Here is a 24,471-nt window from a genome sequence, read left to right as displayed (position 1 = left end):
AGCTTTTGTTCTCTCTTGCAAATACAATGGCCTCCGAAGATATCCCTGGACTCTGTCTCGACGTCGACGCGAGCACGAGCGATTTCATCATGCAACAGACCATGTATCGCATTCGGGATCCCAAAGTGTCTCTCGACTTCTACTCGCGCATTCTGGGCATGAGACTGTTGAAGAAATTGGATTTTCCAGACATGAAATTTTCTCTCTACTTTATGGGATACGAAAAAGCCGACGACATTCCTAAGGACGAAACGGAAAGAACTCGTTGGTGTTTCACTAGAAAAGCAACGATTGAATTGACACAGTAGAGAAATTCTACTAATCAAAATTTGGGGGTTTTTATTAATTAATAATTTTAGCAACTGGGGAACGGAATCTGATCCCGAATTTAAGGGTTATCATAACGGAAATAGTGACCCAAAAGGATTTGGTAAGTCTGATTAATTATTAATTAAATTTTTAACTCTTTTTCTAAAAGGGCACATTGGACTCTTGGTCCCGGACGTAGACGTGGCTTGCGAGCGTTTTGAAAAACTGGGCGTCAAATTTGTGAAAAAGCCAAATGATGGTAAGTCCAGACATTTTCGAAAAAAACGCCTCAACTTTTGATATCAAAAAAGGAAAAATGAAAGGAATTGCGTTCATCCAAGACCCGGATGGCTATTGGATCGAAATTTTCAGTACAACAAATGTGATTGCAATCACTAGCAAAAGTTGAAAAATCCAACTTCTGACAAACTCTACATCACTCTGCAAATTTTTCGTTTGTGATCCTCTTTGCGTGTCTAACGTAACGTTCGCTTTGGGAAAACGTAGATAGACATTCTACCTCTGCCATCTATGGTGCATGCAGAGGACAAGCCTCTGGCGTTCCAGATTCCCGGTAGACTGTTTACCCTCTTCACTCTTCGTTCCTACAACCAACAAAAAAACACAACGAGACACATATACAACATAGAACATGCAGCTATTATTAATTAATAACAGGTTTATTTCGTCTCAAGTGACCTAAGAAGCAGGCGTAAGCGCGGCGGAGTGATGAATTAACAATGTTGTATCTACCCAAGTACGTCGTTGAGAGTCTGTGATCCCTTCTTCTCGACTGGAATGAGTGACACGTCCGAAGGATTGCCTTTGATGTAAAGAGAAAGCATAAACAACGGTGCCATTGATAACAACACTTACTCACCTTCAAGAAGGGACTCAAGATAGCCATCAGTATAATGTTCACCAACTTTCATTTCGTGGTAGTTACTGACAGGCTTCGGGCAGTTGCAATAGTAGTAGGCAATGCCCAACTGCCTCCAGTCCAATTTGTCAAGAGACCAATCTTCACGCGGCGCTGAATACATCACACTGCCGTCATAGAACAACCGAGATACGGTGTTACGACTCTTCAGCTCCTTGGCACGATCCAAATCAATAAGAACAGCAACTAAATGTACCGTTTAAGCGTTCGGTAGATAAACCTCTCTAGAGACTAGACTTACAGAAACCAGATTCGTCAGAGCAGTCGAAGCAAATGTTTTCCAATCGGACATCCAAGTGAGCCATTCCGCATTCATGAAGCTGTTGCAAGGCCAATGAAACGCTCTCGAAATAGTCAGCAAGACAGCGCGTCACGTCGCGCTTTCCCAAAGGCAGCTTCAATAATGGATACTTGAAAAAGCGCTGGTCAAGGCAAAGCACTTCTGTCGGCTCAGGAAGGAGAAATCGTTTTTGACGCGGAGACAAGTAATTGGTGTTGCTCGATAAACGAAATCTCACATCTGATAGATGATCTCGCACAACGGGACTAAAGATGAACTTGTAGACAGATTTTTCCTTGTAGCTGCAAATGACAATAGCATTTGCTGACGGCATCTGAATAGAGCCTTCTCCAAATTGTAAAGCAATCGTTTCCTGCTTGAGTGGAATAGCATAATCAACTCTCGGCGGTGTGGTTTGTATTTTGAATGAAAGAGAAAGCACTTGCTCAAGCTGCCTTTGATACGTTGATCCAATTGACTCTGCTATTTCGCAGACATTGAAAGACAGCAGATGATACGTTCCATCAAAAATGATGCTATCTTCAAACCACTCTATATCGACGCGGGTGACGCAAGCGTCCGTCTGCAATGCCGGAAAGACGAAAGCCGACCATTCCGTTATTGTCGAATCTGCGTTTCGAAGCCAACGCATTTGATCAAAGAGGATGAGCATGGCCTTGTTGATCGTGCTCGCGTACGACTCCTTAGCTGATTCGTTGCTTTTTGAATGCACCTCAATCAGCAAAACAGGCACTTCAAATTTTTCGGATAATTCATGGACTATGGAGACATCGGGCTTTTTCGATTCTGATGCCAAAAGAGCTGGAACAGTCTTCAGAACCCCATCCACTTTGTTTCCTGTGTGTCTAACGTCCGCTTTGGGAAAACGCTTCTGTAGCCACGTAACAACTGCAAGCTCAGAGTCACGTGTTGCTGCGTTCTTTTCTTTATCGTCGAAAAGTCTCTCCAAAGGGTATGGATGACCGACAAGGGCAGTCAGGCATTCACGCCACTCCGATTGCCCCAAAAATTCAAACTGAAGAGTGTGTTGTGTCAGTTGCAACGTCGACTGAAAAGCGCTTCTGTGCGACAGTTTACAAGTGGGCTCACAATGAAGAGGTGCGGCGTGCGTTTCCTTCACGAATTTAGAAGCCATTTCAAATCTAAAATTAAAGGTTAACCTTAGAGAGTAGTTTAACTGCAACGGTGGGATGTAGCATCTAAGCTACTTCTCTAATGGCTTAGATTAGAATTAATAGTCGGTTTTGTGGTGGGTGTGGACCTCGCATAGCGCACGTGACTCTGTTCGGAAATACAAGATTCTCGCCGCGGGCCCCAACAAATATTCATGCAAGTCGAAATAAGCCAACGGAAAGTTCTAAATGTCAGGAAAACGAATTCTCAGCAGCTGACTTATGCACTCAGTCTGAGCTATGACCGTTCGTTTCCTGACACTTAGAGCAGCTTACCGACGTTGGCTTACTACGAATTGCGCGAATGCTTGGTGGGGGCCCGCGCGGGGAATCGTCGATCGCGCATTTTAACTGCTATGGTGCTACCGAGGACAAAAAATACGCAAGCCGCAAGCGTATGGATCAAACTCAAGCTACAGATCATGAGATGCCAGGGTATCGTAACTGGAAACTGTCGAAAGGCTACAATATGTCAAAAACGCGCTTCGGCTCTCTCATGGACTTTCTCACCTGCTTCACGGAAAGCAAAAAGTCGTCACCAGGACAGAAGAAGACCGTCGATCGATCGATCGATCGCGAATGGAGCGGTTTGATCGGACTGTTGCCGTGATGCGCATGCGCAGAGCAGGCGCACTAGAGACCACTCCCACGGGACCGGGTACTGTACACTGTAGAGCAGAGCAGCTTACCGTTGGCTGGCCCCGTTGGCTTACTCTACCATAGCTCTATTTAATTTATGCTACGACTTGAGGTTCAACGCCTTAGCTTTTGACACATCAGAAAAACAAAAGGAATTGCGTTCATCCAAAATTGTGAATGCAACAAATGTGATTGCAATCACTAGCAAAAGTTGAAAAATCCAACTTCTAACAAACTCTACATCACTCTGCAAATTTTTTCGTTTGTGATCCTCTTTGCGTGCTGTGTGTCTAACGTAACGTTCGCTTTGGGAAAACGTAGATAGACATTCTACCTCTGCCCCGGTAGACTGTTTACCCTCTTCACTCTTCGTTCCTACAACCAACAAAAAACACAACGAGACACATATACAACATAGAACATGCAGCTATTATTAATAAATTAATAACAGGTTTATTTCGTCTCAAGTGACCTAAGAAACAGGCGTAAGCGCGGCGCAGTGATGAATTAACAATGTTGTATCTACCCAAGTACGTCATTGAGAGTCTGTGATCCCTTCTTCTCGACTGGAATGAGTGACACGTCCGAACGATTGCCTTTGATGTAAAGAGAAAGCATAAACAACGGTGCCATTGATAACAACACTTACTCACCTTCAAGAAGGGACTCAAGATAGCCATCAGTATAATGTTCACCAACTTTCATTTCGTGGTAGTTACTGACAGGCTTCGGGCAGTTGCAATAGTAGTAGGCAATGCCCAACTGCCTCCAGTCCAATTTGTCAAGAGACCAATCTTCACGCGGCGCTGAATACATCACACTGCCGTCATAGAACAACCGAGATACGGTGTTACGACTCTTCAGCTCCTTGGCACGATCCAAATCAATAAGAACAGCAACTAAATGTACCGTTTAAGCGTTCGGTAGATAAACCTCTCTAGAGACTAGACTTACAGAAACCAGATTCGTCAGAGCCGTCGAAGCAAATGTTTTCCAATCGGACATCCAAGTGAGCCATTCCGCATTCATGAAGCTGTTGCAAGGCCAATGAAACGCTCTCGAAATAGTCAGCAAGACAGCGCGTCACGTCGCGCTTTCCCAAAGGCAGCTTCAATAATGGATACTTGAAAAAGTCCTGGTCAAGGCAAAACACTGGCTCCGGCTCAGGAAGGAGAAATGCTTTTTGACGCAGAGACAAGTAATTGGTGTTCGTTGATAGACGACGCCGCACACGCGATAGATGATCTCGCACAACGGGACTAAAGATGAACTTGTAGACAGATTTTTCCTTGTAGCTGCAAATGACAATAGCATTTGCTGACGGCATCTGAATAGAGCCTTCTCCAAATTGTAAAGCAATCGTTTCCTGCTTGAGTGGAATAGCATAATCAACTCTCGGCGGTGTGGTTTGTATTTTGAATGAAAGAGAAAGCACTTGCTCAAGCTGCCTTTGATACGTTGATCCAATTGACTCTGCTATTTCGCAGACATTGAAAGACAGCAGATGATACGTTCCATCAAAAATGATGCTATCTTCAAACCACTCTATATCGACGCGGGTGACGCAAGCGTCCGTCTGCAACGCCGGAAAGACGAAAGCCGACCATTCCGTTATTGTCGAATCTGCGTTTCGAAGCCAACGCATTTGATCAAAGAGGATGAGCATGGCCTTGTTGATCGTGCTCGCGTACGACTCCTTAGCTGATTCGTTGCTTTTTGAATGCACCTCAATCAGCAAAACAGGCACTTCAAATTTTTCGGATAATTCATGGACTATGGAGACATCGGGCTTTTTCGATTCTGATGCCAAAAGAGCTGGAACAGTCTTCAGAACCCCATCCACTTTGTTTCCTGTGTGTCTAACGTCCGCTTTGGGAAAACGCTTCTGTAGCCACGTAACAACTGCAAGCTCAGAGTCACGTGTTGCTGCGTTCTTTTCTTTATCGTCGAAAAGTCTCTCCAAAGGGTATGGATGACCGACAAGGGCAGTCAGGCATTCACGCCACTCCGATTGCCCCAAAAATTCAAACTGAAGAGTGTGTTGTGTCAGTTGCAACGTCGACTGAAAAGCGCTTCTGTGCGACAGTTTACAAGTGGGCTCACAACGAAGAGGTGCGGCGTGCGTTTCCTTCACGAATTTAGAAGCCATTTCAAATCTAAAATTAAAGGTTAACCTTAGAGAGTAGTTTAACTGCAACGGTGGGATGTAGCATCTAAGCTACTTCTCTAATGGCTTAGATTAGAATTAATAGTCGGTTTTGTGGTGGGTGTGGACCTCGCATAGCGCACGTGACTCTGTTCGGAAATACAAGATTCTCGCCGCGGGCCCCAACAAATATTCATGCAAGTCGAAATAAGCCAACGGAAAGTTCTAAATGTCAGGAAAACGAATTCTCAGCAGCTGACTTATGCACTCAGTCTGAGCTATGACCGTTCGTTTCCTGACACTTAGAGCAGCTTACCGACGTTGGCTTACTACGAATTGCGCGAATGCTTGGTGGGGGCCCGCGCGGGGAATCGTCGATCGCGCATTTTAACTGCTATGGTGCTACCGAGGACAAAAAATACGCAAGCCGCAAGCGTATGGATCAAACTCAAGCTACAGATCATGAGATGCCAGGGTATCGTAACTGGAAACTGTCGAAAGGCTACAATATGTCAAAAACGCGCTTCGGCTCTCTCATGGACTTTCTCACCTGCTTCACGGAAAGCAAAAAGTCGTCACCAGGACAGAAGAAGACCGTCGATCGATCGATCGCGAATGGAGCGGTTTGATCGGACTGTTGCCGTGATGCGCATGCGCAGAGCAGGCGCACTAGAGAGGCAGCTGACTCATGCACTCAGTCTGAGCTATGACCGTTCGTTTCCTGACACTTAGAGTTGGCTTACTACGACTTGGGGTCCAACGCCTTAACTTTTGAAACATCAAAAAATGCGTTTATCCCAGGCCCGGATGGCTATTGGATCAAAAATGTGAATGCAACAAATGTGATTGCAATCACTAGCAAAAGTTGAAAAATCCAACTTCTAACAAACTCTACATCACTCTGCAAATTTTTCGTTTGTGATCCTCTTTGCGTGCTGTGTGTCTAACGTAACGTTCGCTTTGGGAAAACGTAGATAGACATTCTACCTCTGCCCCGGTAGACTGTTTACCCTCTTCACTCTTCGTTCCTACAACCAACAAAAAACACAACGAGACACATATACAACATAGAACATGCAGCTATTATTAATAAATTAATAACAGGTTTATTTCGTCTCAAGTGACCTAAGAAACAGGCGTAAGCGCGGCGCAGTGATGAATTAACAATGTTGTATCTACCCAAGTACGTCATTGAGAGTCTGTGATCCCTTCTTCTCGACTGGAATGAGTGAAACATCCGAACGATTGCCTTCGATGTAAAGAGAAAGCATAAACAACGGTGCCATTGATAACAACACTTACTCACCTTCAAGAAGGGACTCAAGATAGCCATCAGTATAATGTTCACCAACTTTCATTTCGTGGTAGTTACTGACAGGCTTCGGGCAGTTGCAATAGTAGTAGGCAATGCCCAACTGCCTCCAGTCCAATTTGTCAAGAGACCAATCTTCACGCGGCGCTGAATACATCACACTGCCGTCATAGAACAACCGAGATACGGTGTTACGACTCTTCAGCTCCTTGGCACGATCCAAATCAATAAGAACAGCAACTAAATGTACCGTTTAAGCGTTCGGTAGATAAACCTCTCTAGAGACTAGACTTACAGAAACCAGATTCGTCAGAGCCGTCGAAGCAAATGTTTTCCAATCGGACATCCAAGTGAGCCATTCCGCATTCATGAAGCTGTTGCAAGGCCAATGAAACGCTCTCGAAATAGTCAGCAAGACAGCGCGTCACGTCGCGCTTTCCCAAAGGCAGCTTCAATAATGGATACTTGAAAAAGTCCTGGTCAAGGCAAAACACTGGCTCCGGCTCAGGAAGGAGAAATGCTTTTTGACGCAGAGACAAGTAATTGGTGTTCGTTGATAGACGACGCCGCACACGCGATAGATGATCTCGCACAACGGGACTAAAGATGAACTTGTAGACAGATTTTTCCTTGTAGCTGCAAATGACAATAGCATTTGCTGACGGCATCTGAATAGAGCCTTCTCCAAATTGTAAAGCAATCGTTTCCTGCTTGAGTGGAATAGCATAATCAACTCTCGGCGGTGTGGTTTGTATTTTGAATGAAAGAGAAAGCACTTGCTCAAGCTGCCTTTGATACGTTGATCCAATTGACTCTGCTATTTCGCAGACATTGAAAGACAGCAGATGATACGTTCCATCAAAAATGATGCTATCTTCAAACCACTCTATATCGACGCGGGTGACGCAAGCGTCCGTCTGGAACGCCGGAAAGACGAAAGCCGACCATTCCGTTATTGTCGAATCTGCGTTTCGAAGCCAACGCATTTGATCAAAGAGGATGAGCATGGCCTTGTTGATCGTGCTCGCGTACGACTCCTTAGCTGATTCGTTGCTTTTTGAATGCACCTCAATCAGCAAAACAGGCACTTCAAATTTTTCGGATAATTCATGGACTATGGAGACATCGGGCTTTTTCGATTCTGATGCCAAAAGAGCTGGAACAGTCTTCAGAACCCCATCCACTTTGTTTCCTGTGTGTCTAACGTCCGCTTTGGGAAAACGCTTCTGTAGCCACGTAACAACTGCAAGCTCAGAGTCACGTGTTGCTGCGTTCTTTTCTTTATCGTCGAAAAGTCTCTCCAAAGGGTATGGATGACCGACAAGGGCAGTCAGGCATTCACGCCACTCCGATTGCCCCAAAAATTCAAACTGAAGAGTGTGTTGTGTCAGTTGCAACGTCGACTGAAAAGCGCTTCTGTGCGACAGTTTACAAGTGGGCTCACAACGAAGAGGTGCGGCGTGCGTTTCCTTCACGAATTTAGAAGCCATTTCAAATCTAAAATTAAAGGTTAACCTTAGAGAGTAGTTTAACTGCAACGGTGGGATGTAGCATCTAAGCTACTTCTCTAATGGCTTAGATTAGAATTAATAGTCGGTTTTGTGGTGGGTGTGGACCTCGCATAGCGCACGTGACTCTGTTCGGAAATACAAGATTCTCGCCGCGGGCCCCAACAAATATTCATGCAAGTCGAAATAAGCCAACGGAAAGTTCTAAATGTCAGGAAAACGAATTCTCAGCAGCTGACTTATGCACTCAGTCTGAGCTATGACCGTTCGTTTCCTGACACTTAGAGCAGCTTACCGACGTTGACTTACTACGAATTGCGCGAATGCTTGGTGGGGGCCCGCGCGGGGAATCGTCGATCGCGCATTTTAACTGCTATGGTGCTACCGAGGACAAAAAATACGCAAGCCGCAAGCGTATGGATCAAACTCAAGCTACAGATCATGAGATGCCAGGGTATCGTAACTGGAAACTGTCGAAAGGCTACAATATGTCAAAAACGCGCTTCGGCTCTCTCATGGACTTTCTCACCTGCTTCACGGAAAGCAAAAAGTCGTCACCAGGACAGAAGAAGACCGTCGATCGATCGATCGCGAATGGAGCGGTTTGATCGGACTGTTGCCGTGATGCGCATGCGCAGAGCAGGCGCACTAGAGACCACTCCCACGGGACCGGGTACTGTACACCAGAGCCCTATAAAAGAGAGCTGCGCCAACTCGATTTATCACGTGACTCACGTGAGCCGCTGGACACAAGATGGCGCCCATGTACGGGGTTGGCGCAGCTCTCTTTTATAGGGCTCTGCTGTACACTGTAGAGCAGAGCAGCTTACCGTTGGCTGGCCCCGTTGGCTTACTCTACCATAGCTCTATTTAATTTATGCTACGACTTGAGGTTCAACGCCTTAGCTTTTGACACATCAGAAAAACAAAAGGAATTGCGTTCATCCAAAATTGTGAATGCAACAAATGTGATTGCAATCACTAGCAAAAGTTGAAAAATCCAACTTCTAACAAACTCTACATCACTCTGCAAATTTTTCGTTTGTGATCCTCTTTGCGTGCTGTGTGTCTAACGTAACGTTCGCTTTGGGAAAACGTAGATAGACATTCTACCTCTGCCCCGGTAGACTGTTTACCCTCTTCACTCTTCGTTCCTACAACCAACAAAAAACACAACGAGACACATATACAACATAGAACATGCAGCTATTATTAATAAATTAATAACAGGTTTATTTCGTCTCAAGTGACCTAAGAAACAGGCGTAAGCGCGGCGCAGTGATGAATTAACAATGTTGTATCTACCCAAGTACGTCATTGAGAGTCTGTGATCCCTTCTTCTCGACTGGAATGAGTGACACGTCCGAACGATTGCCTTTGATGTAAAGAGAAAGCATAAACAACGGTGCCATTGATAACAACACTTACTCACCTTCAAGAAGGGACTCAAGATAGCCATCAGTATAATGTTCACCAACTTTCATTTCGTGGTAGTTACTGACAGGCTTCGGGCAGTTGCAATAGTAGTAGGCAATGCCCAACTGCCTCCAGTCCAATTTGTCAAGAGACCAATCTTCGCGCGGCGCTGAATACATCACACTGCCGTCATAGCACAACTCAGATACGGTACAACTGTCCAGCTCGCTGGCACGATCCAAATCAATAAGAACAGCAACTAAATGTACCGTTTAAGCGTTCGGTAGATAAACCTCTCTAGAGACTAGACTTACAGAAACCAGATTCGTCAGAGCAGTCGAAGCAAATGTTTTCCAATCGGACATCCAAGTGAGCCATTCCGCATTCATGAAGCTGTTGCAAGGCCAATGAAACGCTCTCGAAATAGTCAGCAAGACAGCGCGTCACGTCGCGCTTTCCCAAAGGCAGCTTCAATAATGGATACTTGAAAAAGCGCTGGTCAAGGCAAAGCACTTCTGTCGGCTCAGGAAGGAGAAATCGTTTTTGACGCGGAGACAAGTAATTGGTGTTGCTCGATAAACGAAATCTCACATCTGATAGATGATCTCGCACAACGGGACTAAAGATGAACTTGTAGACAGATTTTTCCTTGTAGCTGCAAATGACAATAGCATTTGCTGACGGCATCTGAATAGAGCCTTCTCCAAATTGTAAAGCAATCGTTTCCTGCTTGAGTGGAATAGCATAATCAACTCTCGGCGGTGTGGTTTGTATTTTGAATGAAAGAGAAAGCACTTGCTCAAGCTGCCTTTGATACGTTGATCCAATTGACTCTGCTATTTCGCAGACATTGAAAGACAGCAGATGATACGTTCCATCAAAAATGATGCTATCTTCAAACCACTCTATATCGACGCGGGTGACGCAAGCGTCCGTCTGGAACGCCGGAAAGACGAAAGCCGACCATTCCGTTATTGTCGAATCTGCGTTTCGAAGCCAACGCATTTGATCAAAGAGGATGAGCATGGCCTTGTTGATCGTGCTCGCGTACGACTCCTTAGCTGATTCGTTGCTTTTTGAATGCACCTCAATCAGCAAAACAGGCACTTCAAATTTTTCGGATAATTCATGGACTATGGAGACATCGGGCTTTTTCGATTCTGATGCCAAAAGAGCTGGAACAGTCTTCAGAACCCCATCCACTTTGTTTCCTGTGTGTCTAACGTCCGCTTTGGGAAAACGCTTCTGTAGCCACGTAACAACTGCAAGCTCAGAGTCACGTGTTGCTGCGTTCTTTTCTTTATCGTCGAAAAGTCTCTCCAAAGGGTATGGATGACCGACAAGGGCAGTCAGGCATTCACGCCACTCCGATTGCCCCAAAAATTCAAACTGAAGAGTGTGTTGTGTCAGTTGCAACGTCGACTGAAAAGCGCTTCTGTGCGACAGTTTACAAGTGGGCTCACAATGAAGAGGTGCGGCGTGCGTTTCCTTCACGAATTTAGAAGCCATTTCAAATCTAAAATTAAAGGTTAACCTTAGAGAGTAGTTTAACTGCAACGGTGGGATGTAGCATCTAAGCTACTTCTCTAATGGCTTAGATTAGAATTAATAGTCGGTTTTGTGGTGGGTGTGGACCTCGCATAGCGCACGTGACTCTGTTCGGAAATACAAGATTCTCGCCGCGGGCCCCAACAAATATTCATGCAAGTCGAAATAAGCCAACGGAAAGTTCTAAATGTCAGGAAAACGAATTCTCAGCAGCTGACTTATGCACTCAGTCTGAGCTATGACCGTTCGTTTCCTGACACTTAGAGCAGCTTACCGACGTTGGCTTACTACGAATTGCGCGAATGCTTGGTGGGGGCCCGCGCGGGGAATCGTCGATCGCGCATTTTAACTGCTATGGTGCTACCGAGGACAAAAAATACGCAAGCCGCAAGCGTATGGATCAAACTCAAGCTACAGATCATGAGATGCCAGGGTATCGTAACTGGAAACTGTCGAAAGGCTACAATATGTCAAAAACGCGCTTCGGCTCTCTCATGGACTTTCTCACCTGCTTCACGGAAAGCAAAAAGTCGTCACCAGGACAGAAGAAGACCGTCGATCGATCGATCGATCGCGAATGGAGCGGTTTGATCCGTTTGATCGGACTGTTGCCGTGATGCGCATGCGCAGAGCAGGCGCACTAGAGAGGCAGCTGACTCATGCAGTCTGAGCTATGACCGTTCGTTTCCTGACACTTAGAGTTGGCTTACTACGACTTGGGGTCCAACGCCTTAACTTTTGAAACATCAAAAAATGCGTTCATCCCAGGCCCGGATGGCTATTGGATCAAAAATGTGAATGCAACAAATGTGATTGCAATCACTAGCAAAAGTTGAAAAATCCAACTTCTAACAAACTCTACATCACTCTGCAAATTTTTCGTTTGTGTTTGTTTTTGCGCCGATGAGGAGTATTTGCACAGGATTCAATAAAATCATTTTCGTTGTCGTCTCCTAGCTCCTGCATCATGCAAGCTTCTTCACCTGGACTTGACATTGCGGAGAGATTCTTCACGTGGGAATGCAGCTTTCCCGCGCACTCTTTCGAGCAGGCAAACAAGCGAAAAGGAACACACGAATTCTCCCAACAATAGTTCATAAGACACGTCACCTCCACCCCACCTATAAACGAAAAAAATATTCAATCGCATGACCAAATAGATTAGACCTCTATAAATCATATGACCAATAGGTTACACTTATAAATCGGAGATGTTAAACATACATAACAAATACTTAGTCATATGACCAAATAGATTAGACCTCTATAAATCCGAGATTTATTCATTTGATTAATTTTGAGCATGTATAAATCTCTGATTTATAGGTGTACTATCTGTTTGGTCACGTGACTAAAATTAACATTTTATATATATAAATCAGAGACGTCATCTCTGAGCATAATCATACAAAACAAATATTTATTTAATCACATGACCAAATATATTAATTTACCTTGACTAGTCTGTCTCGCGGCACGACACCACTCGCATATCCTCATATCCTTGTGCCACTCATTCATAAGATATCGAAGATTCCATGAGACATATGTCTCAGCTTGCCACTGATTGAGACCCGCTTTGACGAGACTCTTTGTGCAGTGAACTTGCAATGCGAGCGGATTGTACTTCTCGCTTTTCACCGGCGAAATTTCCTTCTCACTCGGACACAAACATATCCCCGACATGAGATTGTTATCCAAACGTCGAACAACTTTGAGATTTGTCAGTTTCAATAGAACGCCGGGAAGACACTGAAATCGATTTCGTCGTAAGTCGAGCGATTCTAAGGAGCAGCACCAGGAAATAGTGTAAGGAAGTGACGTCAGTTGATTGTCGCTAAGAGAGAGTTCTTTGAGTTGAACGAGAGATCCAATTGAGGGGTCGAGCTGCTTTAATTTCGTGCCGGAAATTGACAACCGAACCAAATTAGGTAATCTCGAAAACTAGAAAAAAATATTAGAAATAAATCAATAATTTTTTTCTAATTATCTACCATGGGGAAGTTGGTCAAGTGCGAGATATCGACGTTTCGGATTTCGAGTTCGCTGAGCTGTCTGCATGCGAACAGAGGGCCTATCTCTTTCAATAGAGACGTGTCGCACGTCGACGTCGTCTTTGAGACGATTTCGATTCGAGTTAGCGCCTTCGAAGCGAGAACGTCGTCGAACGCGTCCGAATCTTCTTCGCGATTCGTGTACGCGTCGATTTGAACGTTCGAGTGCGTTGGAAACAGCTTGCAATGCATCTTGAGACTGAATCGAACGCCAGCGAAAGCTCCTCTTTATGGCCATAGTCGCTCTCCACGCGCTTTATATACCACTGCTAAATATAACGATGACGTCAATCTCTAAGCCGGGCGCGTGCGTGCGTGCATGGAAATAATTCATTGATCGTATTTTTATTGTGTTAAATATAGCTGTTATTTTTTGTCTATAAGGCTGACCTATCCTCGTCTCCGTCCTGAGACGAATTCTCGTCGTCATACCTGACCAGTTCCTCTATTTCCTCTTCATCGACCCCAGCTGACTCCAATGCCTTTGCGTACTTTCTCTGCGCCGATCTACGCGCATTTACCTGCGATTCTCTTTCAAACAAGAACGGACGCTGACTTAGCCTCTCCTCAATTTCCTCCAACTCGTTTCGATATTCCTCGCGCCTTTTCCAATCACTCTCCTTATATTCATTGATCCGCTCGCGCGTCGACGCTCTCAGCTGCGCCGAGCGATCATTCGCTCTTGATCGCCTAGCAACGGCGCGCGCTAACAATTTCTGCTTCTCAGCGAGACGCAACTCGCAATCGGCGGCGCGAATCTCTTTCCATCGTTTCTCATTCAAACTCGATCGATTAACGCTTTCGCGCAAACGCGACGACGTCGTCGATCGTGTTGCCATGGAATCGGCCGCCGGAGAAACGTAAGTACCGGCGCGATAAACGGGTTTTCCTCGCGGAAGCGAAAAGGGCCATCGCGTCTCGGGAAGCGCGTAGTCATCGCGCTTCATCTCATCAAATACCTTATCGCGACGCGACGGAATGAGCGCCGTTCGAAGGAAAAACGGCTCCACGGTCGTCGTCTTCGCCCGTTCCTTAGCAACGACTAAATCATCATTCATTTGACGTTGAAGTTGATTAAAATCGGGAACTGATTGATTGACTTCGGGACGAAAATGATGATCGTTCGTAAGAAACGCTTTCGATTCGCGTTCCTTTAGGAGTTGATATCGAAGAGGACCGATCGTGTAGTCGCGTCCCTTTACCTGCATACTTCGCGGCAGAGCGGCGGCGGCGAGCGTCTCTTCCGCGCGCATGCGTATACGAATCTTACGATATTCTTCCTCCTCCCGTATCTCATCATTAATACGGGAATCGAAGATTTCCCGCGGGACGGGACGCGCCTTTGTGACGTCACGAGTTTTCTTTGATGAAGGACTCTTCATCAATTCCGCTCTTCGCGCTTCCTTTCTCCGCTCTTCTCGTTCCATAAAACGAAATGGTTTTTCCGTTTCGTCGACTAGATCCCGTGCGACGGCTCGCACGTGCGCTCGTCTCATCTCGCTCTTCTCCTTCATAGCTTCATACATTGGTATCAACGTTGTCGCGGGCATGGGACGCGCGCGAAATTTCTTTCTCAATTCCACTTCTCCTTCGACTTCTTCCGCGAGTTTTTGACGTCGAATTTCTTCCGCGATTTTAGCTCGTTTTGCCTGTTTTGCCGGCGCCTCTTTTTCCTCGCGTAACGTCATTTGAAATGGTTTTGGAACGGTGACGTGAGGCCACGTGTCGCCTCTTCGACTCAAACTCCGTCGATCCACGTAGTCGTCCACGGAAAAATTCTCCCACATGTCCTCAATCGTTTTTAGCGGTGAAAACGTTTGGGACTCTGAATCGAGAGTGACGTCATCACTGACGTCACTGTTTTGCTCCATTTGGATCGATTCTTCTTCGTTGTCGCGTTTCAGCGTCTGTATGCGATCGTAGAAGTCGTCGTCGTCCGATACGATGTTCTCGTACACCGTTTCGCAAATTTGCGGCGTCGCGTCGATTTCTTCGACGTTTTTCTCCTCGACCGCTCGACGATTCTTGATCGGCCGGTCGAATTTGGCCGCTAAGGTGATCGTTCGCGATTCTGGCGATCGCTGACCAGGCGGCGACTGACTTGCAGCGCGGACGCACAAAACCGACATGTTTGCCGTCGAATAGCAACAGAAGTAGGTCCCGAATGTACACCTCAGGCCCGGATAACAGGAAAAAATCAAGGGGGGTTATTAAAATAGATCCGACTTAATTAAGCAACAAGACAAACAACAAAAGGAAAACACAGAAACATAGCCACCACCCCCACGATCAATCACAAATCACTGTTTCTAATAAAGCGATTGCCTTCAGAATGTCTGCCATAGTACACATACCGACACACGCCATACGTTCCCTTGTGACCGCCCTCACGTGCAAGCGTATCAGGCAAAGGGGAATAATCTGGATCATCCTCCTGACTCCGTTTTCGCGCCAACTCGTCCTGCTTGGAGAGCAAATCGGCGCTCGGTTGCACAACGCGCATAAACTGTCCAACGCGCTGAGCTTCCTGTCGTTCCTTCGCTGTCACGAGATTCGAGTCCAAGAACTTGAGTTTGGGCAGACGATAGATGACGTAATAGCGATAGCGCTGATAGTCCTCCTCATCCTTAGGAAAAGAAAGAGTAAGAACAACGTAACCTAACTTCCAAATACGGTCAAGGAGAGTGACGTCACAAAGGCCAAGGCGACCAATCAAGAGTAGGTCGTAGTGCCTTCTACTGTAATTCAATTAAGGACTCTATTTCGCTTGTGTACCTTATCGGAACAAGATAACTCGTTTGGACAGGCAACGTTGCCCAGGAGACTGAGAAACGTGATATTCGGACAAGATTTGACGAGCGCGTCGAGAAACGGATCGAGATTAGTAATGAGATTCTTGTTGAGCGAAAGCGTTTCGAGACGAGGCAAAAGCGGAATTTTGACGCCGTCTTTGAGCCGATTATTGTCGAGCACGAGCTCGCGCAGTTCCTTGAAGTCGGCGAGACCCTCGAACGACGCGATGCAGTTGTAGCTGAGGTCGATTCGACGCGCCACGTGTCGATACTGACGAACGACCTTCGATGGAATTACGACGGCATCTTGGCCCGTGTACGTCAAAAGATCGCCGTCGAGACGCGCTGCACCGCCTTCCTGTTCGATGATCGTATACGTACGCGGTCGACCTTCGAAACTGGGCTCCGAATTGGCGTCGTAACTGTCGGTCATTCGGCAAGATACGGGAGATAATGTTTACTTATCCGGGGAGTCGATAAGATGAACTTTGTCCAAGTTCACCATTGTTCGCTTTCGTCTCAGACGAACGTCTACGGTTGCACGACGTTTGCATTGGCCGACAAAAAGCACCGAATCCTAACAGCGTCCGTGCAAGGAAAAGTCACGTGTCTCGAATTCGAAGCGACGCCTCATCTTCGAGCGACGAAAATCGACGTCCCATTCACCTACATACCAGAAGACGCCGAAATAGTGGCAATCGACGCCTTCGTTCGTCCTCCCAACGGTCTCGTCGTCGGAATAGCGATCATCAAGCAAGAAGAAGGCCGAAAACGTTTCTTTCTAAACGTATACGGTATAATCCAATTAATCAATCAATTCAATTAATTAATTTAATTATATCTCAGGCTCACACAACAGTCAAAACGATCCGAGAGCGTCGTTTAGTTGGAATGACGTAGTAGACGACTTTCAGTCTTGCGAACTCGACTTTCTTCCCTATCACTTGATACACAGTCGTCGTATCGCCGGCGACGACGACGACGACGACGACGACGGCAGCGGCGACGGCCCGTTTTTTCTCCTAAGCGGCGGCGACGGACGCGTTCATCATTTCCAAATCTGCAAACTCCACGGCGTTCACGAAAAAAGCAAAAAATCAATCGATTCCCCCCAATCGATTGGCAACGTCACGCGAATCGAAATTTTCAACGACAATTGCACGGCGCTGGGAAGTCAAAACGGCGTCCTAACACTCATCCTAAACGAGAAAACATCCTCATTAAAAATCTGCGATGGACCAATCACCGCGCTCAAGTTATTTCGTTTCCGAGACAACGACGAAAGGCTTAATCTCTTAGTTGGCTGCGCTATGGAACTAGCAATCGTCTACGAAGACGTCGATCACGTGGGACTCGCCAAACCGGTTCCACTTCCGTCATCCGATCGATACGACAGCGTTTTATGCGTCGCAGCGTGTGACGTCACTTGGGACGGGCAGAAGGAATTGCTCATTGGCACATACGGGCAAAAGTTACTCATCTATAAGAAGACAACGTCCGGGTACAGTCTGGTCTCGGACTTAACTTTCGCTCAGCCGCTCTACTTCGTCGACTATGTTGACGTTTTTGGTGACGGCGTTCGAGAGCTCGTTGCAACGTCATTGAGCGGTCTGCACGTTTTTCAGCACAATATCGATCAAGTTAAATCGTTCTGTGAGAAACGACTCGCTAGTCTATGTAGCAAAGTAGTATAGAACGCACAAACAAAGCATATCTACAAAAAAAAAGGGGGGGGAGGGTATGGCCATACGGGGTGTTGTTACGAATCTAAGTGCAACTGAAGCAGATTATCGTCATCATCGTCGTCAACCATCCGCACTATATCCGGTGATGAAGAGCCGATCGAGGGCAAGTGTCCATACGATTCTACCCCTATTTTATTAAATATATACACGAATTATTATTTTTATTGATGCTCACCGCAACTTTGCTCTCGCGATGATGAGTCAAGCAAGATTGGCATATCAAAAAGACAGTCATTACTGCCCGAATTGCTGAGAAGATCATTGATAATGGAGTCGAATTCCGTGGAATTTGACCAGCTGGGAAGCATTGGCTCCCCCGTCGCTTCAAGAGACCCGCCGTCATTCTCAGCTGATTCAACTGACGGAACGCTCGTTGCCGCCAAGGAAAACGGCACCGTTGCTATGGCGACTGGCGGCGGCGGCGGCGGGGGCGGCAGCTCAGCAGGCTTCGGAAAAATGTGCGGAGATGATGAATCGCTCCAGTCCGTCGTCAAAATCGCTGTCGCCTCACTTGAGCCGTCGCGCTGCGGACTGGGAAGCTCCGACAGTACGGGACTCCTCTGACGTCGATTTCGTAGACGTGTTACGGGGATTTTGTCATTTGTCACAAGAGAAGGAGGAGAGGAAGGAAGTGACGTCGATAACGGTTCTCTCAAGTTGAGCGCTCGCAAGCCGACTTCCTCGCTACAACAAGGACTAATTCTAATTGAAACGTTCCTATGATATCCTCACCTCACAAGTGACACGGAGTTATCAATATATTTATTCTTGCAAATAGTCGAATGGGCTTGAATCCAAGCCCAATGCCCCTTGTACATGATCCTGTGCACAAGCCATATGCCCTCTCCAAATTTAAGCACTAGAGATAGAAAATATATTACGAGTAATTAAATATCTCGCGCGTTTAAACAAAAATATGTTATGAGTAATTAATTAAATATCTTACGCTTATCAAATGAATCCATAATCCACGATAAATCATCCGGATGCCAGTATTGTTGACACTTGAAACCACTTATGGCCTTACCCCTACTCCCACTCAATTCAGGAGCAACACTGAAAAATCAATAAAAATTACAACGTTATTTATTTATTTATTATAGTCAATTTTACGTCGAGTCGATTTTAATGATTTGAAGTTCTAGCGTCGTTCGACTGGTGAAAAGGCAAACGCTGAAACGAGGCTTCGCAATTGGCGTGGGTTTCACAACGCGAACCGTTCCCACGAAACACAATTGACTCGATTGATCGCACTGAAATCGATGCATTCTCCCCGTCACGTGAACCAGCTAGAGAAAAAAATTAATTATTTAATTAAAAATTTGATGAATTGAACCTTTTGTCCCGGCGATCGCGTCCGCCCATTTGGACGCTTTCCTTTCGCGCTTTTCATACGACAGAAAAAAGTTCGACACCCAAAATCTGAGAAAATAATTTAATTAATTAATTAAAATCAAAAAGAATACGTACCAGTGCACGACAAATTGGATGCAACGCTGTCCAGGTCCTCCGAAACGACGAGATTTCGCAAAGGACGTCCGATCAAATCAATCTGATATCCCGTATGTACGCCGATTCGATTTTTTTCACATTACGTACCATGTATATTCCGAGATAATCGAAAGCCGACTCCGAAATGTAGACCAGATTCAAGTCGGTCGCGTCGACGACGATGACGAATCCGTCCAAAGCCTAAATTCGTGGAGAAATGAAGGAGCGCTGGTTTGGTCACGTGTTTTGTTTACCTTGAGAAGATCGGGTCGAATGATCGTCGCTTTCGCCGACAATTGTCCACATCCCGTCGATAATGGGCTTCCGCTATTTATAGTCGAGCTCGTCGGCGAGCTCGTCGATGAGTAGGCAGTGGGAAGCGCTCGTTTTCGCGTCGTTTTCTCGCCTTTTGTGTAGCAAAAGATGGGGGCGGGGCCCCCGCTTTTTTCTTGCTTAGTTTACCTTTGAGTAGATGCTTTAACCGCATGAAGCCGACGGTTAGACGTAGCACGTCGTTCGTTTTGAGTTTTTTCACGTCGGTGTCCGGAGGAAGGGGAAGAAGATCGGCCAATTGGAAAACGGCATCGGATGTCGCGTTGCGACGGCGTTTCGCCGTCTGATAAGCTTTCGCATCTCCGAAAGACCTGAAAGACGTTTCGTTAGACCTGGAAAACGACGACACGACAGCGTACATGGTTTGGGCCTGTCGAACGAGCTAAATACGGCTCTGCTTACGTCGAACTGATGACGTTGTCTACGTCATCACATGCCCGAATAAGGAACTATGAGTGTGTTCGCTCGAAATTCGGCACTTTCCGATAACGTGCGACGTCTTCTTTGCTACTCTTCCAGCGTTCGTGCAGATAGCGATGTTGTTCGACGAAGAGACGAGACAATATTTCTCGATTTGAAGAGGCTTCGAGATGTCGTCGATTCAGGTAGAGAGTCACTTTGCTGTCCTTGGCGAACGAAACATTGTCGTAGAAAAAAATTGGGAAATCAATCTCGCCAACCTTTTTTCAACTCTAAAAACGTGCGATCGACACTTCCAGTCCAAAAACTTTGACTTTTCGTGGTCCATATCTTCGAAAGTAGCTAATGAGACGTTTTAATTAATTAATTATTTAAATAATAGTCTCGCTCAGGTGTTTACTGACGCCTTGCACTTTCTCAACGTCTCCTCAGATGTGGATGTCCTCTTAGCACTACTCCTTACCACTTCTGCTATAGAAAAGACACTAAGAGACGTACGTTTTATATAAGTAGTAATTTCTAAAAACGTTGTAGACCATCTCTTTCTTATCCAAGGTCTATGCTTCACTGACAGAACGTATACATTTAATTTCATTAGTCAATTAATTGACCCCAATTTAGGAACTGCAGTTCCTCTATTGCTAAAAGATCTTCTCCTGGGTGAAAAGCTAGAAATGTGTCTAGGAAAAGCAGCGGTCTGTATCTGAGATACAAGCGCATATCTCTTAGGATTACTACTCGCTTTAGACATACTGTCTAAGACTGTTTATTGGCCCGCCAGGTGGGCTCAATCTTCGTAACTTGGCTTGGCACGGCTTTTTGGCTCCTAGGGAGCTTCACAAAGAGTAGAGTTTCTTATATTTAAATTACTATAACTCTAACTAATGCACGCACTAGACTTGTGTCATTTTTACTGACACTCGCCGCCAGTTTGCCTCTGAAAGACGTCAAAATTTGCTGGAAACCATTTATAAAATTCCGCGATTTTTCTATCGTTTCCACCTCAATTCCACGTAATCATCAGTAAGGGCAACAAAGTGTACTAATTTTTCCTCGTAAGCAGCCCTACACAAGATGAATTTGAGCGGAATTTACAAAGTAATTCAAACAGCACCTCTAATTCAAGACTCCATGAAAGACGTCTGCATTTACGCTGTTCGGCTTTTGACAGAGAAAAAGTAGGAAATACATAATGAGTACTCTCGTCTGAGTGAGTCGTTTTTTATAGGCCTTGGTTTTCGATTGCACTTCTGCTTCCACAGCTGGAGCATTGCCTCAGACGTCTGTTCGCTTTTGTCAATAATTGCCCGTCTAGAATTCTAACAGCTGAGGTCTATTGCACGTCTACGTCATCATTATTTCTTTCCTTATTTTCTCTCCAGGCTACATCTTTCTATACAACGTTCGATGAGGTACAAATAGACCGCACTGAGAAAAGAATTTTGTATTTAATCACTTAGATGCTGAAGCCCGTTTTGGCAGATAATTCGCCCAATAATTTGTTCGTCGAAGTCGACGAAACGATTTTAGTTCGTCGACGCGTTTCATACGCGCGCGCAACGCGTCATCGCTGACGTAGACTATGTTTTTAGATCTTCTAGTTCACGCTGATGGACCGCGTTTACGCGATCGCGTGAGCCACGGAGACGTCGACATTTATTCGATTCCTTTTGAATTGGGGGACTGGGTTCTTACCCTGTTTATTGCACTCTGCTTTTATTATCCACACGAAATGAAAACTTCGATGCAGGACGATGATTTAAGGGCAGTCTTGTCGTCTAAAGCCGCCTACAAATCGCTGTTTCATCCCTTAGCTATAGCGAAGAGACAAGTTAGAAAAAAATCCCTTGGAAGTCCAAAGAATGACTAGACTTTCTCCCCCACAGGCTGCATCATTGTTCAAACCTTTACTCTGTGCCAGGGAAATAGAATTTCCCCCCGATTTCGATCCCATCAACTTTACATTGTACGTATATTTATTTATTTATTTATTTTATGTCATTGCTATCTTAGAACAAACGGCATAATCGAAATTGCTTCTGAGAATTCTTGGATGCGAGAGATTTGCCGTGGAGAAACAACAATAGGCAATATTTTTCGAATCTTTCAGAGAAGCGAAACGCTGCGTTTCTGCAAAAGCAAGGAAAACTCACAGATCGTCTCTACAGTAAGAAAAATAACGGATCACCTATCACAAACAGTCAAGCAGGTAAAGTAAAGCGAAGAACAATAAAGAAATGATACAATACTGACATCATAACAGATTCTTGCCTACGCATCAGAGAGAATTCAGCTGTGGCGCGATAAACAGCTTCGATCCAGTAGAAGAGAAACATACAAACGTTTCAGTCGCCGGTACGCGGTCTCATAGCGGAAATTTGTAACTTTTCTATGTACGAATAGATTGCCCGCAATTGTCTCCGTATTGGAAGCGCTCTACAGTATCGCCCTACTCTTTCTACTCAAAACAGAACAGCAGAAAAGCTGTCCAGCATCGTCCTTAAAGTACAACACGAAAAACCGTTGTGTATTGTCTAAGAATGCTACTTTAGATACTTGAAACAATGTCTACAGAGCTCCGAGAATCTCGCATCTCTAACAAGCGTCACTGACAATAAATGGGAGGACGCGGCGGCACTCGCCGATAAACTACTCGAGCAAACGCATAAACACAATTTCCAGAAATAATAATTCGCTTTTTTTATACTATTATTATTATTGACACCGGGGGGGAGGGGGAGGGGAGGGGAAACAAAGCACTTACCAATCACAAAACAAAGAGAAACGAAACGTCTGAGATGATGACGTAGGTATGCTTAGGATTCAGTAGCGCCATCGCCAACTCCGGTTGATTCACTTCCGGCCACAGGAACAGCAACAGGGGCGACTGGTTGTGGCTGTTCTTGTGGCTGTTCTTGTTGCTGGACGACTTGAGCGGTCTTTTCACCCAATGGACTTCTCGATCTGGGAAACATATTTACTCTAATACTTTTCAGAACGAAAACAAAGGAGGCGTCTAATAGACACTTTATGGGGTTCTATCTCTATAATATAACGTCTATTTTAATTAAGATAAATGCGGTATTTTGTTATTTGCTAAAACGTACCTAATAGGCTCTTGATCAGCTGTTGGAATAGGAGCTACCAGGGGAGCAGGAGCCACTGGAGCCACAGGAGCGACACTAGTAGCAACAGCGACGACGGGAGCGGGAACGGGAGCAGGAGCAGCTGCTACAGGAGTAGCAGCAGCCGCAACAGGCACTCCAGGAGGTTGAAGAGGCGGCGGCGCATTGCTGCTTGAAAGAGGAGGCGGTGGAAGCGCTCCACCACCACCAACAACACTACTAGTGCCAGTGACGCCAGGCGGATTGAGAAGACTCTCTACACTTCCCGTTGCCGCCACTCCTGTCGCCGCCACCGCCGCCGCCGCCGCCGGATAAGCCGTTGGCGTTGGACCTATAGGAGTAGCATTAGCGGATGTAGGACTTGGATGATATCCGGTGCCGCCGGTGCCGCCGCCGCCGACTCCGACTCCTCCATCATAGGGACGAGCAGGAGGTGGTCGATTATATCCGCCGCCTCCGCCGCCGCCGCCGCCGCCGCCGCCGCGATCGTATCCAGCGCTGGTTCCTCCACTTCCGGCTTCGCCATAATAATCCCTGCCACCATAGTAACGATCATAATGGCGAACGGGAGGACGCCCGTACGGATAATCGTAATAATAAGTGGAAGGAGGCGGCGGCGGGGGCGGAGGCGGCGCGTATCCGCCTCCGGCACCCGCGCCCCCATACGGGGAAGCAGCGTAACGATCGTAGTAGCGACCGCGCGAATAAGGGGGACTTCGACGACCTCGCGGTATGGGTGCACGATCTCCGCCGATTCCGCCGCCGCCCACGCCGCCCACGCCGCCGCCACCGCCGCCGGGACGCGGTTTCGAGCTCGCCGCTTCGACGCGTAACGTCGTTCCGAGCGTCTGTTGGTTGTTGAGTGCCATTACGGCTCGATCGCCGCTCGATTTATCGCCGAATTCGACGAAGGCGAAACCGGGCGGATTGCGAGCGAGCCAGATGTCTTTGATGTCGCCGTACGGCTTAAATGTCGCTTCGATGTCCTCTTTTGTTACGTTTTCGGGGAGCTTTCCAACGTATAAGCGTGCCATGACCGGAAAAAGAACGCGAGGGGTTTGCGTTGCGCGAATTTCGCGATTTTTTCTCTCGAGACGCTTGCGATTGGCGGCGAGCGATCGCGAATCACGAAATCACCTCAAAAGTTCACACCCGGCGAGCGGAGACGAAGGAGAAAGACGGCGCGTGGTTGGAAAATGTCGGTTGAGCGTTGATACCAA

At 46.3% G+C, this 24,471-nt stretch overlaps 12 protein-coding genes across 16 annotated transcripts; 3 read left to right on the top strand and 9 right to left on the bottom strand.

Annotated features, from left to right (window-relative positions):
* The first annotated feature begins 3 nt into the window (after positions 1-3).
* On the top strand, positions 4-835 carry LOC136188888 (uncharacterized). The gene is made up of 4 exons (XM_065976691.1): positions 4-304; positions 360-430; positions 479-568; positions 621-835. The coding sequence occupies exons 1-4, from the start codon at positions 27-29 to the stop codon at positions 716-718; spliced, it is 537 nt and encodes a 178-aa protein (XP_065832763.1). The 5' UTR covers positions 4-26; the 3' UTR covers positions 719-835.
* On the bottom strand, positions 594-3,331 carry LOC136188871 (uncharacterized). The gene is made up of 5 exons (XM_065976671.1): positions 3,233-3,331; positions 1,491-2,692; positions 1,190-1,435; positions 1,063-1,132; positions 594-1,008 (listed from the first exon to the last, which is right to left on the bottom strand). The coding sequence occupies exons 2-5, from the start codon at positions 2,683-2,685 to the stop codon at positions 990-992; spliced, it is 1,530 nt and encodes a 509-aa protein (XP_065832743.1). The 5' UTR covers positions 2,686-2,692; positions 3,233-3,331; the 3' UTR covers positions 594-989.
* Positions 3,332-3,498: 167 nt separating this feature from the next.
* Positions 3,499-6,160, bottom strand: LOC136189664 (uncharacterized). Its single transcript, XM_065977688.1, has 5 exons — positions 6,058-6,160; positions 4,316-5,517; positions 4,015-4,260; positions 3,888-3,957; positions 3,499-3,833 (listed from the first exon to the last, which is right to left on the bottom strand). Exons 2-5 carry the CDS (start codon positions 5,508-5,510, stop codon positions 3,815-3,817), a joined length of 1,530 nt encoding a protein of 509 aa, XP_065833760.1. The 5' UTR covers positions 5,511-5,517; positions 6,058-6,160; the 3' UTR covers positions 3,499-3,814.
* Positions 6,161-6,507: 347 nt separating this feature from the next.
* Positions 6,508-8,959, bottom strand: LOC136189665 (uncharacterized). Its single transcript, XM_065977689.1, has 5 exons — positions 8,857-8,959; positions 7,115-8,316; positions 6,814-7,059; positions 6,687-6,756; positions 6,508-6,632 (listed from the first exon to the last, which is right to left on the bottom strand). Exons 2-5 carry the CDS (start codon positions 8,307-8,309, stop codon positions 6,614-6,616), a joined length of 1,530 nt encoding a protein of 509 aa, XP_065833761.1. The 5' UTR covers positions 8,310-8,316; positions 8,857-8,959; the 3' UTR covers positions 6,508-6,613.
* Positions 8,960-9,244: 285 nt separating this feature from the next.
* On the bottom strand, positions 9,245-11,914 carry LOC136189652 (uncharacterized). Its single transcript, XM_065977673.1, has 5 exons — positions 11,800-11,914; positions 10,058-11,259; positions 9,760-10,002; positions 9,633-9,702; positions 9,245-9,578 (listed from the first exon to the last, which is right to left on the bottom strand). The coding sequence occupies exons 2-5, from the start codon at positions 11,250-11,252 to the stop codon at positions 9,560-9,562; spliced, it is 1,527 nt and encodes a 508-aa protein (XP_065833745.1). The 5' UTR covers positions 11,253-11,259; positions 11,800-11,914; the 3' UTR covers positions 9,245-9,559.
* A 124-nt stretch (positions 11,915-12,038) lies between these two features.
* Positions 12,039-13,601, bottom strand: LOC136188862 (uncharacterized). The gene is made up of 3 exons (XM_065976657.1): positions 13,286-13,601; positions 12,746-13,235; positions 12,039-12,412 (listed from the first exon to the last, which is right to left on the bottom strand). Exons 1-3 carry the CDS (start codon positions 13,535-13,537, stop codon positions 12,150-12,152), a joined length of 1,005 nt encoding a protein of 334 aa, XP_065832729.1. The 5' UTR covers positions 13,538-13,601; the 3' UTR covers positions 12,039-12,149.
* Positions 13,602-13,674: 73 nt separating this feature from the next.
* Positions 13,675-15,493, bottom strand: LOC136188861 (protein FAM161A-like). The gene has a single exon (XM_065976656.1). The coding sequence runs from the start codon at positions 15,472-15,474 to the stop codon at positions 13,723-13,725; it is 1,752 nt and encodes a 583-aa protein (XP_065832728.1). The 5' UTR covers positions 15,475-15,493; the 3' UTR covers positions 13,675-13,722.
* A 44-nt stretch (positions 15,494-15,537) lies between these two features.
* Positions 15,538-16,583, bottom strand: LOC136189364 (leucine-rich melanocyte differentiation-associated protein-like). The gene is made up of 2 exons (XM_065977304.1): positions 16,121-16,583; positions 15,538-15,971 (listed from the first exon to the last, which is right to left on the bottom strand). The coding sequence occupies exons 1-2, from the start codon at positions 16,568-16,570 to the stop codon at positions 15,639-15,641; spliced, it is 783 nt and encodes a 260-aa protein (XP_065833376.1). The 5' UTR covers positions 16,571-16,583; the 3' UTR covers positions 15,538-15,638.
* Positions 16,584-16,593: 10 nt separating this feature from the next.
* LOC136189361 (KICSTOR complex protein kaptin-like) lies at positions 16,594-18,046 on the top strand. The gene is made up of 2 exons (XM_065977299.1): positions 16,594-16,931; positions 16,984-18,046. Exons 1-2 carry the CDS (start codon positions 16,619-16,621, stop codon positions 17,829-17,831), a joined length of 1,161 nt encoding a protein of 386 aa, XP_065833371.1. The 5' UTR covers positions 16,594-16,618; the 3' UTR covers positions 17,832-18,046.
* On the bottom strand, positions 17,774-20,120 carry LOC136189356 (single-minded homolog 1-like). Of its 2 annotated transcripts, none has more exons than XM_065977293.1 (11): positions 20,066-20,120; positions 19,836-20,017; positions 19,628-19,779; positions 19,482-19,574; positions 19,353-19,434; positions 19,219-19,304; positions 18,996-19,171; positions 18,829-18,938; positions 18,615-18,741; positions 18,058-18,566; positions 17,774-18,009 (listed from the first exon to the last, which is right to left on the bottom strand). In XM_065977293.1, coding segments are annotated over exons 1-11 (1,632 nt in total). In that variant the 5' UTR covers positions 20,068-20,120; the 3' UTR covers positions 17,774-17,896. The 2 variants fall into 2 exon arrangements, with proteins under 2 accessions (XP_065833365.1, XP_065833366.1); XM_065977294.1 differs by having other exon boundaries at positions 17,774-18,003.
* LOC136189355 (endoplasmic reticulum membrane-associated RNA degradation protein-like) lies at positions 19,708-22,859 on the top strand. 3 transcript variants are annotated; one of them, XM_065977291.1, is made up of 17 exons: positions 19,708-20,311; positions 20,358-20,464; positions 20,519-20,620; positions 20,682-20,703; positions 20,748-20,821; positions 20,874-20,971; positions 21,024-21,139; positions 21,190-21,304; positions 21,355-21,457; positions 21,509-21,538; positions 21,596-21,655; positions 21,706-21,957; positions 22,013-22,092; positions 22,140-22,335; positions 22,390-22,481; positions 22,530-22,631; positions 22,679-22,859. In XM_065977291.1, the coding sequence occupies exons 1-17, from the start codon at positions 20,158-20,160 to the stop codon at positions 22,812-22,814; spliced, it is 1,839 nt and encodes a 612-aa protein (XP_065833363.1). In that variant the 5' UTR covers positions 19,708-20,157; the 3' UTR covers positions 22,815-22,859. The 3 variants fall into 3 exon arrangements, with proteins under 3 accessions (XP_065833363.1, XP_065833362.1, XP_065833364.1); XM_065977290.1 differs by having other exon boundaries at positions 19,709-20,311; positions 21,587-21,655; XM_065977292.1 differs by lacking the exons at positions 19,708-20,311; positions 20,682-20,703 and having other exon boundaries at positions 20,447-20,464; positions 21,587-21,655.
* On the bottom strand, positions 22,633-24,465 carry LOC136189359 (heterogeneous nuclear ribonucleoprotein A3 homolog 2-like). Of its 2 annotated transcripts, XM_065977298.1 has the most exons (3): positions 23,834-24,465; positions 23,234-23,785; positions 22,633-23,090 (listed from the first exon to the last, which is right to left on the bottom strand). In XM_065977298.1, the coding sequence occupies exons 1-3, from the start codon at positions 24,283-24,285 to the stop codon at positions 22,943-22,945; spliced, it is 1,152 nt and encodes a 383-aa protein (XP_065833370.1). In that variant the 5' UTR covers positions 24,286-24,465; the 3' UTR covers positions 22,633-22,942. The 2 variants fall into 2 exon arrangements, with proteins under 2 accessions (XP_065833370.1, XP_065833369.1); XM_065977297.1 differs by having other exon boundaries at positions 23,234-24,465.
* Between the last annotated feature and the right edge of the window lie 6 nt (positions 24,466-24,471).

This window comes from Oscarella lobularis, chromosome 7 (assembly GCF_947507565.1).
Source record: "Oscarella lobularis chromosome 7, ooOscLobu1.1, whole genome shotgun sequence".
Classification (NCBI taxonomy): domain Eukaryota; kingdom Metazoa; phylum Porifera; class Homoscleromorpha; order Homosclerophorida; family Oscarellidae; genus Oscarella; species Oscarella lobularis.
This window is presented reverse-complemented; position numbering and strand designations above follow the sequence as displayed.

What these genes read in the sequence shown, in the direction of transcription:
- LOC136189364 (XM_065977304.1), bottom strand. Translation starts at nt 16,570, where the DNA reads ATGACCGACAGTTACGACGCCAATTCGGAGCCCAGTTTCGAAGGTCGA. An exon ending in AGTTATCTTGTTCCGATAAG is followed by an intron (nt 15,972 to 16,120) that starts GTACACAAGCGA and finishes TCTTTTCCTAAG; the next exon opens with GATGAGGAGGACTATCAGCG.
- LOC136189356 (XM_065977293.1), bottom strand. An exon ending in ATCATTAAAATCGACTCGAC is followed by an intron (nt 18,939 to 18,995) that starts GTAAAATTGACT and finishes TTGATTTTTCAG; the next exon opens with TGTTGCTCCTGAATTGAGTG. An exon ending in TATGGATTCATTTGATAAGC is followed by an intron (nt 18,742 to 18,828) that starts GTAAGATATTTA and finishes TTCTATCTCTAG; the next exon opens with TGCTTAAATTTGGAGAGGGC.
- LOC136188861 (XM_065976656.1), bottom strand. Translation starts at nt 15,474, where the DNA reads ATGTCGGTTTTGTGCGTCCGCGCTGCAAGTCAGTCGCCGCCTGGTCAG.
- LOC136188888 (XM_065976691.1), top strand. Translation starts at nt 27, where the DNA reads ATGGCCTCCGAAGATATCCCTGGACTCTGTCTCGACGTCGACGCGAGC. An exon ending in GCAACGATTGAATTGACACA is followed by an intron (nt 305 to 359) that starts GTAGAGAAATTC and finishes TAATAATTTTAG; the next exon opens with CAACTGGGGAACGGAATCTG. An exon ending in TAGTGACCCAAAAGGATTTG is followed by an intron (nt 431 to 478) that starts GTAAGTCTGATT and finishes TTTTTCTAAAAG; the next exon opens with GGCACATTGGACTCTTGGTC.
- LOC136189665 (XM_065977689.1), bottom strand. Translation starts at nt 8,309, where the DNA reads ATGGCTTCTAAATTCGTGAAGGAAACGCACGCCGCACCTCTTCGTTGT. An exon ending in CTCTGACGAATCTGGTTTCT is followed by an intron (nt 7,060 to 7,114) that starts GTAAGTCTAGTC and finishes CGGTACATTTAG; the next exon opens with TTGCTGTTCTTATTGATTTG. An exon ending in TCTTGAGTCCCTTCTTGAAG is followed by an intron (nt 6,757 to 6,813) that starts GTGAGTAAGTGT and finishes TTTACATCGAAG; the next exon opens with GCAATCGTTCGGATGTTTCA.
- LOC136188862 (XM_065976657.1), bottom strand. Translation starts at nt 13,537, where the DNA reads ATGCATTGCAAGCTGTTTCCAACGCACTCGAACGTTCAAATCGACGCG. An exon ending in ACTTGACCAACTTCCCCATG is followed by an intron (nt 13,236 to 13,285) that starts GTAGATAATTAG and finishes ATTTTTTTCTAG; the next exon opens with TTTTCGAGATTACCTAATTT. An exon ending in CGCGAGACAGACTAGTCAAG is followed by an intron (nt 12,413 to 12,745) that starts GTAAATTAATAT and finishes TTTCGTTTATAG; the next exon opens with GTGGGGTGGAGGTGACGTGT.
- LOC136188871 (XM_065976671.1), bottom strand. Translation starts at nt 2,685, where the DNA reads ATGGCTTCTAAATTCGTGAAGGAAACGCACGCCGCACCTCTTCATTGT. An exon ending in CTCTGACGAATCTGGTTTCT is followed by an intron (nt 1,436 to 1,490) that starts GTAAGTCTAGTC and finishes CGGTACATTTAG; the next exon opens with TTGCTGTTCTTATTGATTTG. An exon ending in TCTTGAGTCCCTTCTTGAAG is followed by an intron (nt 1,133 to 1,189) that starts GTGAGTAAGTGT and finishes TTTACATCAAAG; the next exon opens with GCAATCCTTCGGACGTGTCA.
- LOC136189652 (XM_065977673.1), bottom strand. Translation starts at nt 11,252, where the DNA reads ATGGCTTCTAAATTCGTGAAGGAAACGCACGCCGCACCTCTTCATTGT. An exon ending in CTCTGACGAATCTGGTTTCT is followed by an intron (nt 10,003 to 10,057) that starts GTAAGTCTAGTC and finishes CGGTACATTTAG; the next exon opens with TTGCTGTTCTTATTGATTTG. An exon ending in TCTTGAGTCCCTTCTTGAAG is followed by an intron (nt 9,703 to 9,759) that starts GTGAGTAAGTGT and finishes TTTACATCAAAG; the next exon opens with GCAATCGTTCGGACGTGTCA.
- LOC136189355 (XM_065977290.1), top strand. Translation starts at nt 20,158, where the DNA reads ATGAGTGTGTTCGCTCGAAATTCGGCACTTTCCGATAACGTGCGACGT. An exon ending in CTATGCTTCACTGACAGAAC is followed by an intron (nt 20,704 to 20,747) that starts GTATACATTTAA and finishes ACCCCAATTTAG; the next exon opens with GAACTGCAGTTCCTCTATTG. An exon ending in TCTATACAACGTTCGATGAG is followed by an intron (nt 21,539 to 21,586) that starts GTACAAATAGAC and finishes TTAATCACTTAG; the next exon opens with ATGCTGAAGCCCGTTTTGGC.
- LOC136189664 (XM_065977688.1), bottom strand. Translation starts at nt 5,510, where the DNA reads ATGGCTTCTAAATTCGTGAAGGAAACGCACGCCGCACCTCTTCGTTGT. An exon ending in CTCTGACGAATCTGGTTTCT is followed by an intron (nt 4,261 to 4,315) that starts GTAAGTCTAGTC and finishes CGGTACATTTAG; the next exon opens with TTGCTGTTCTTATTGATTTG. An exon ending in TCTTGAGTCCCTTCTTGAAG is followed by an intron (nt 3,958 to 4,014) that starts GTGAGTAAGTGT and finishes TTTACATCAAAG; the next exon opens with GCAATCGTTCGGACGTGTCA.
- LOC136189359 (XM_065977297.1), bottom strand. Translation starts at nt 24,285, where the DNA reads ATGGCACGCTTATACGTTGGAAAGCTCCCCGAAAACGTAACAAAAGAG. An exon ending in GCTGATCAAGAGCCTATTAG is followed by an intron (nt 23,091 to 23,233) that starts GTACGTTTTAGC and finishes TATGTTTCCCAG; the next exon opens with ATCGAGAAGTCCATTGGGTG.
- LOC136189361 (XM_065977299.1), top strand. Translation starts at nt 16,619, where the DNA reads ATGAACTTTGTCCAAGTTCACCATTGTTCGCTTTCGTCTCAGACGAAC. An exon ending in TTTCTTTCTAAACGTATACG is followed by an intron (nt 16,932 to 16,983) that starts GTATAATCCAAT and finishes ATTATATCTCAG; the next exon opens with GCTCACACAACAGTCAAAAC.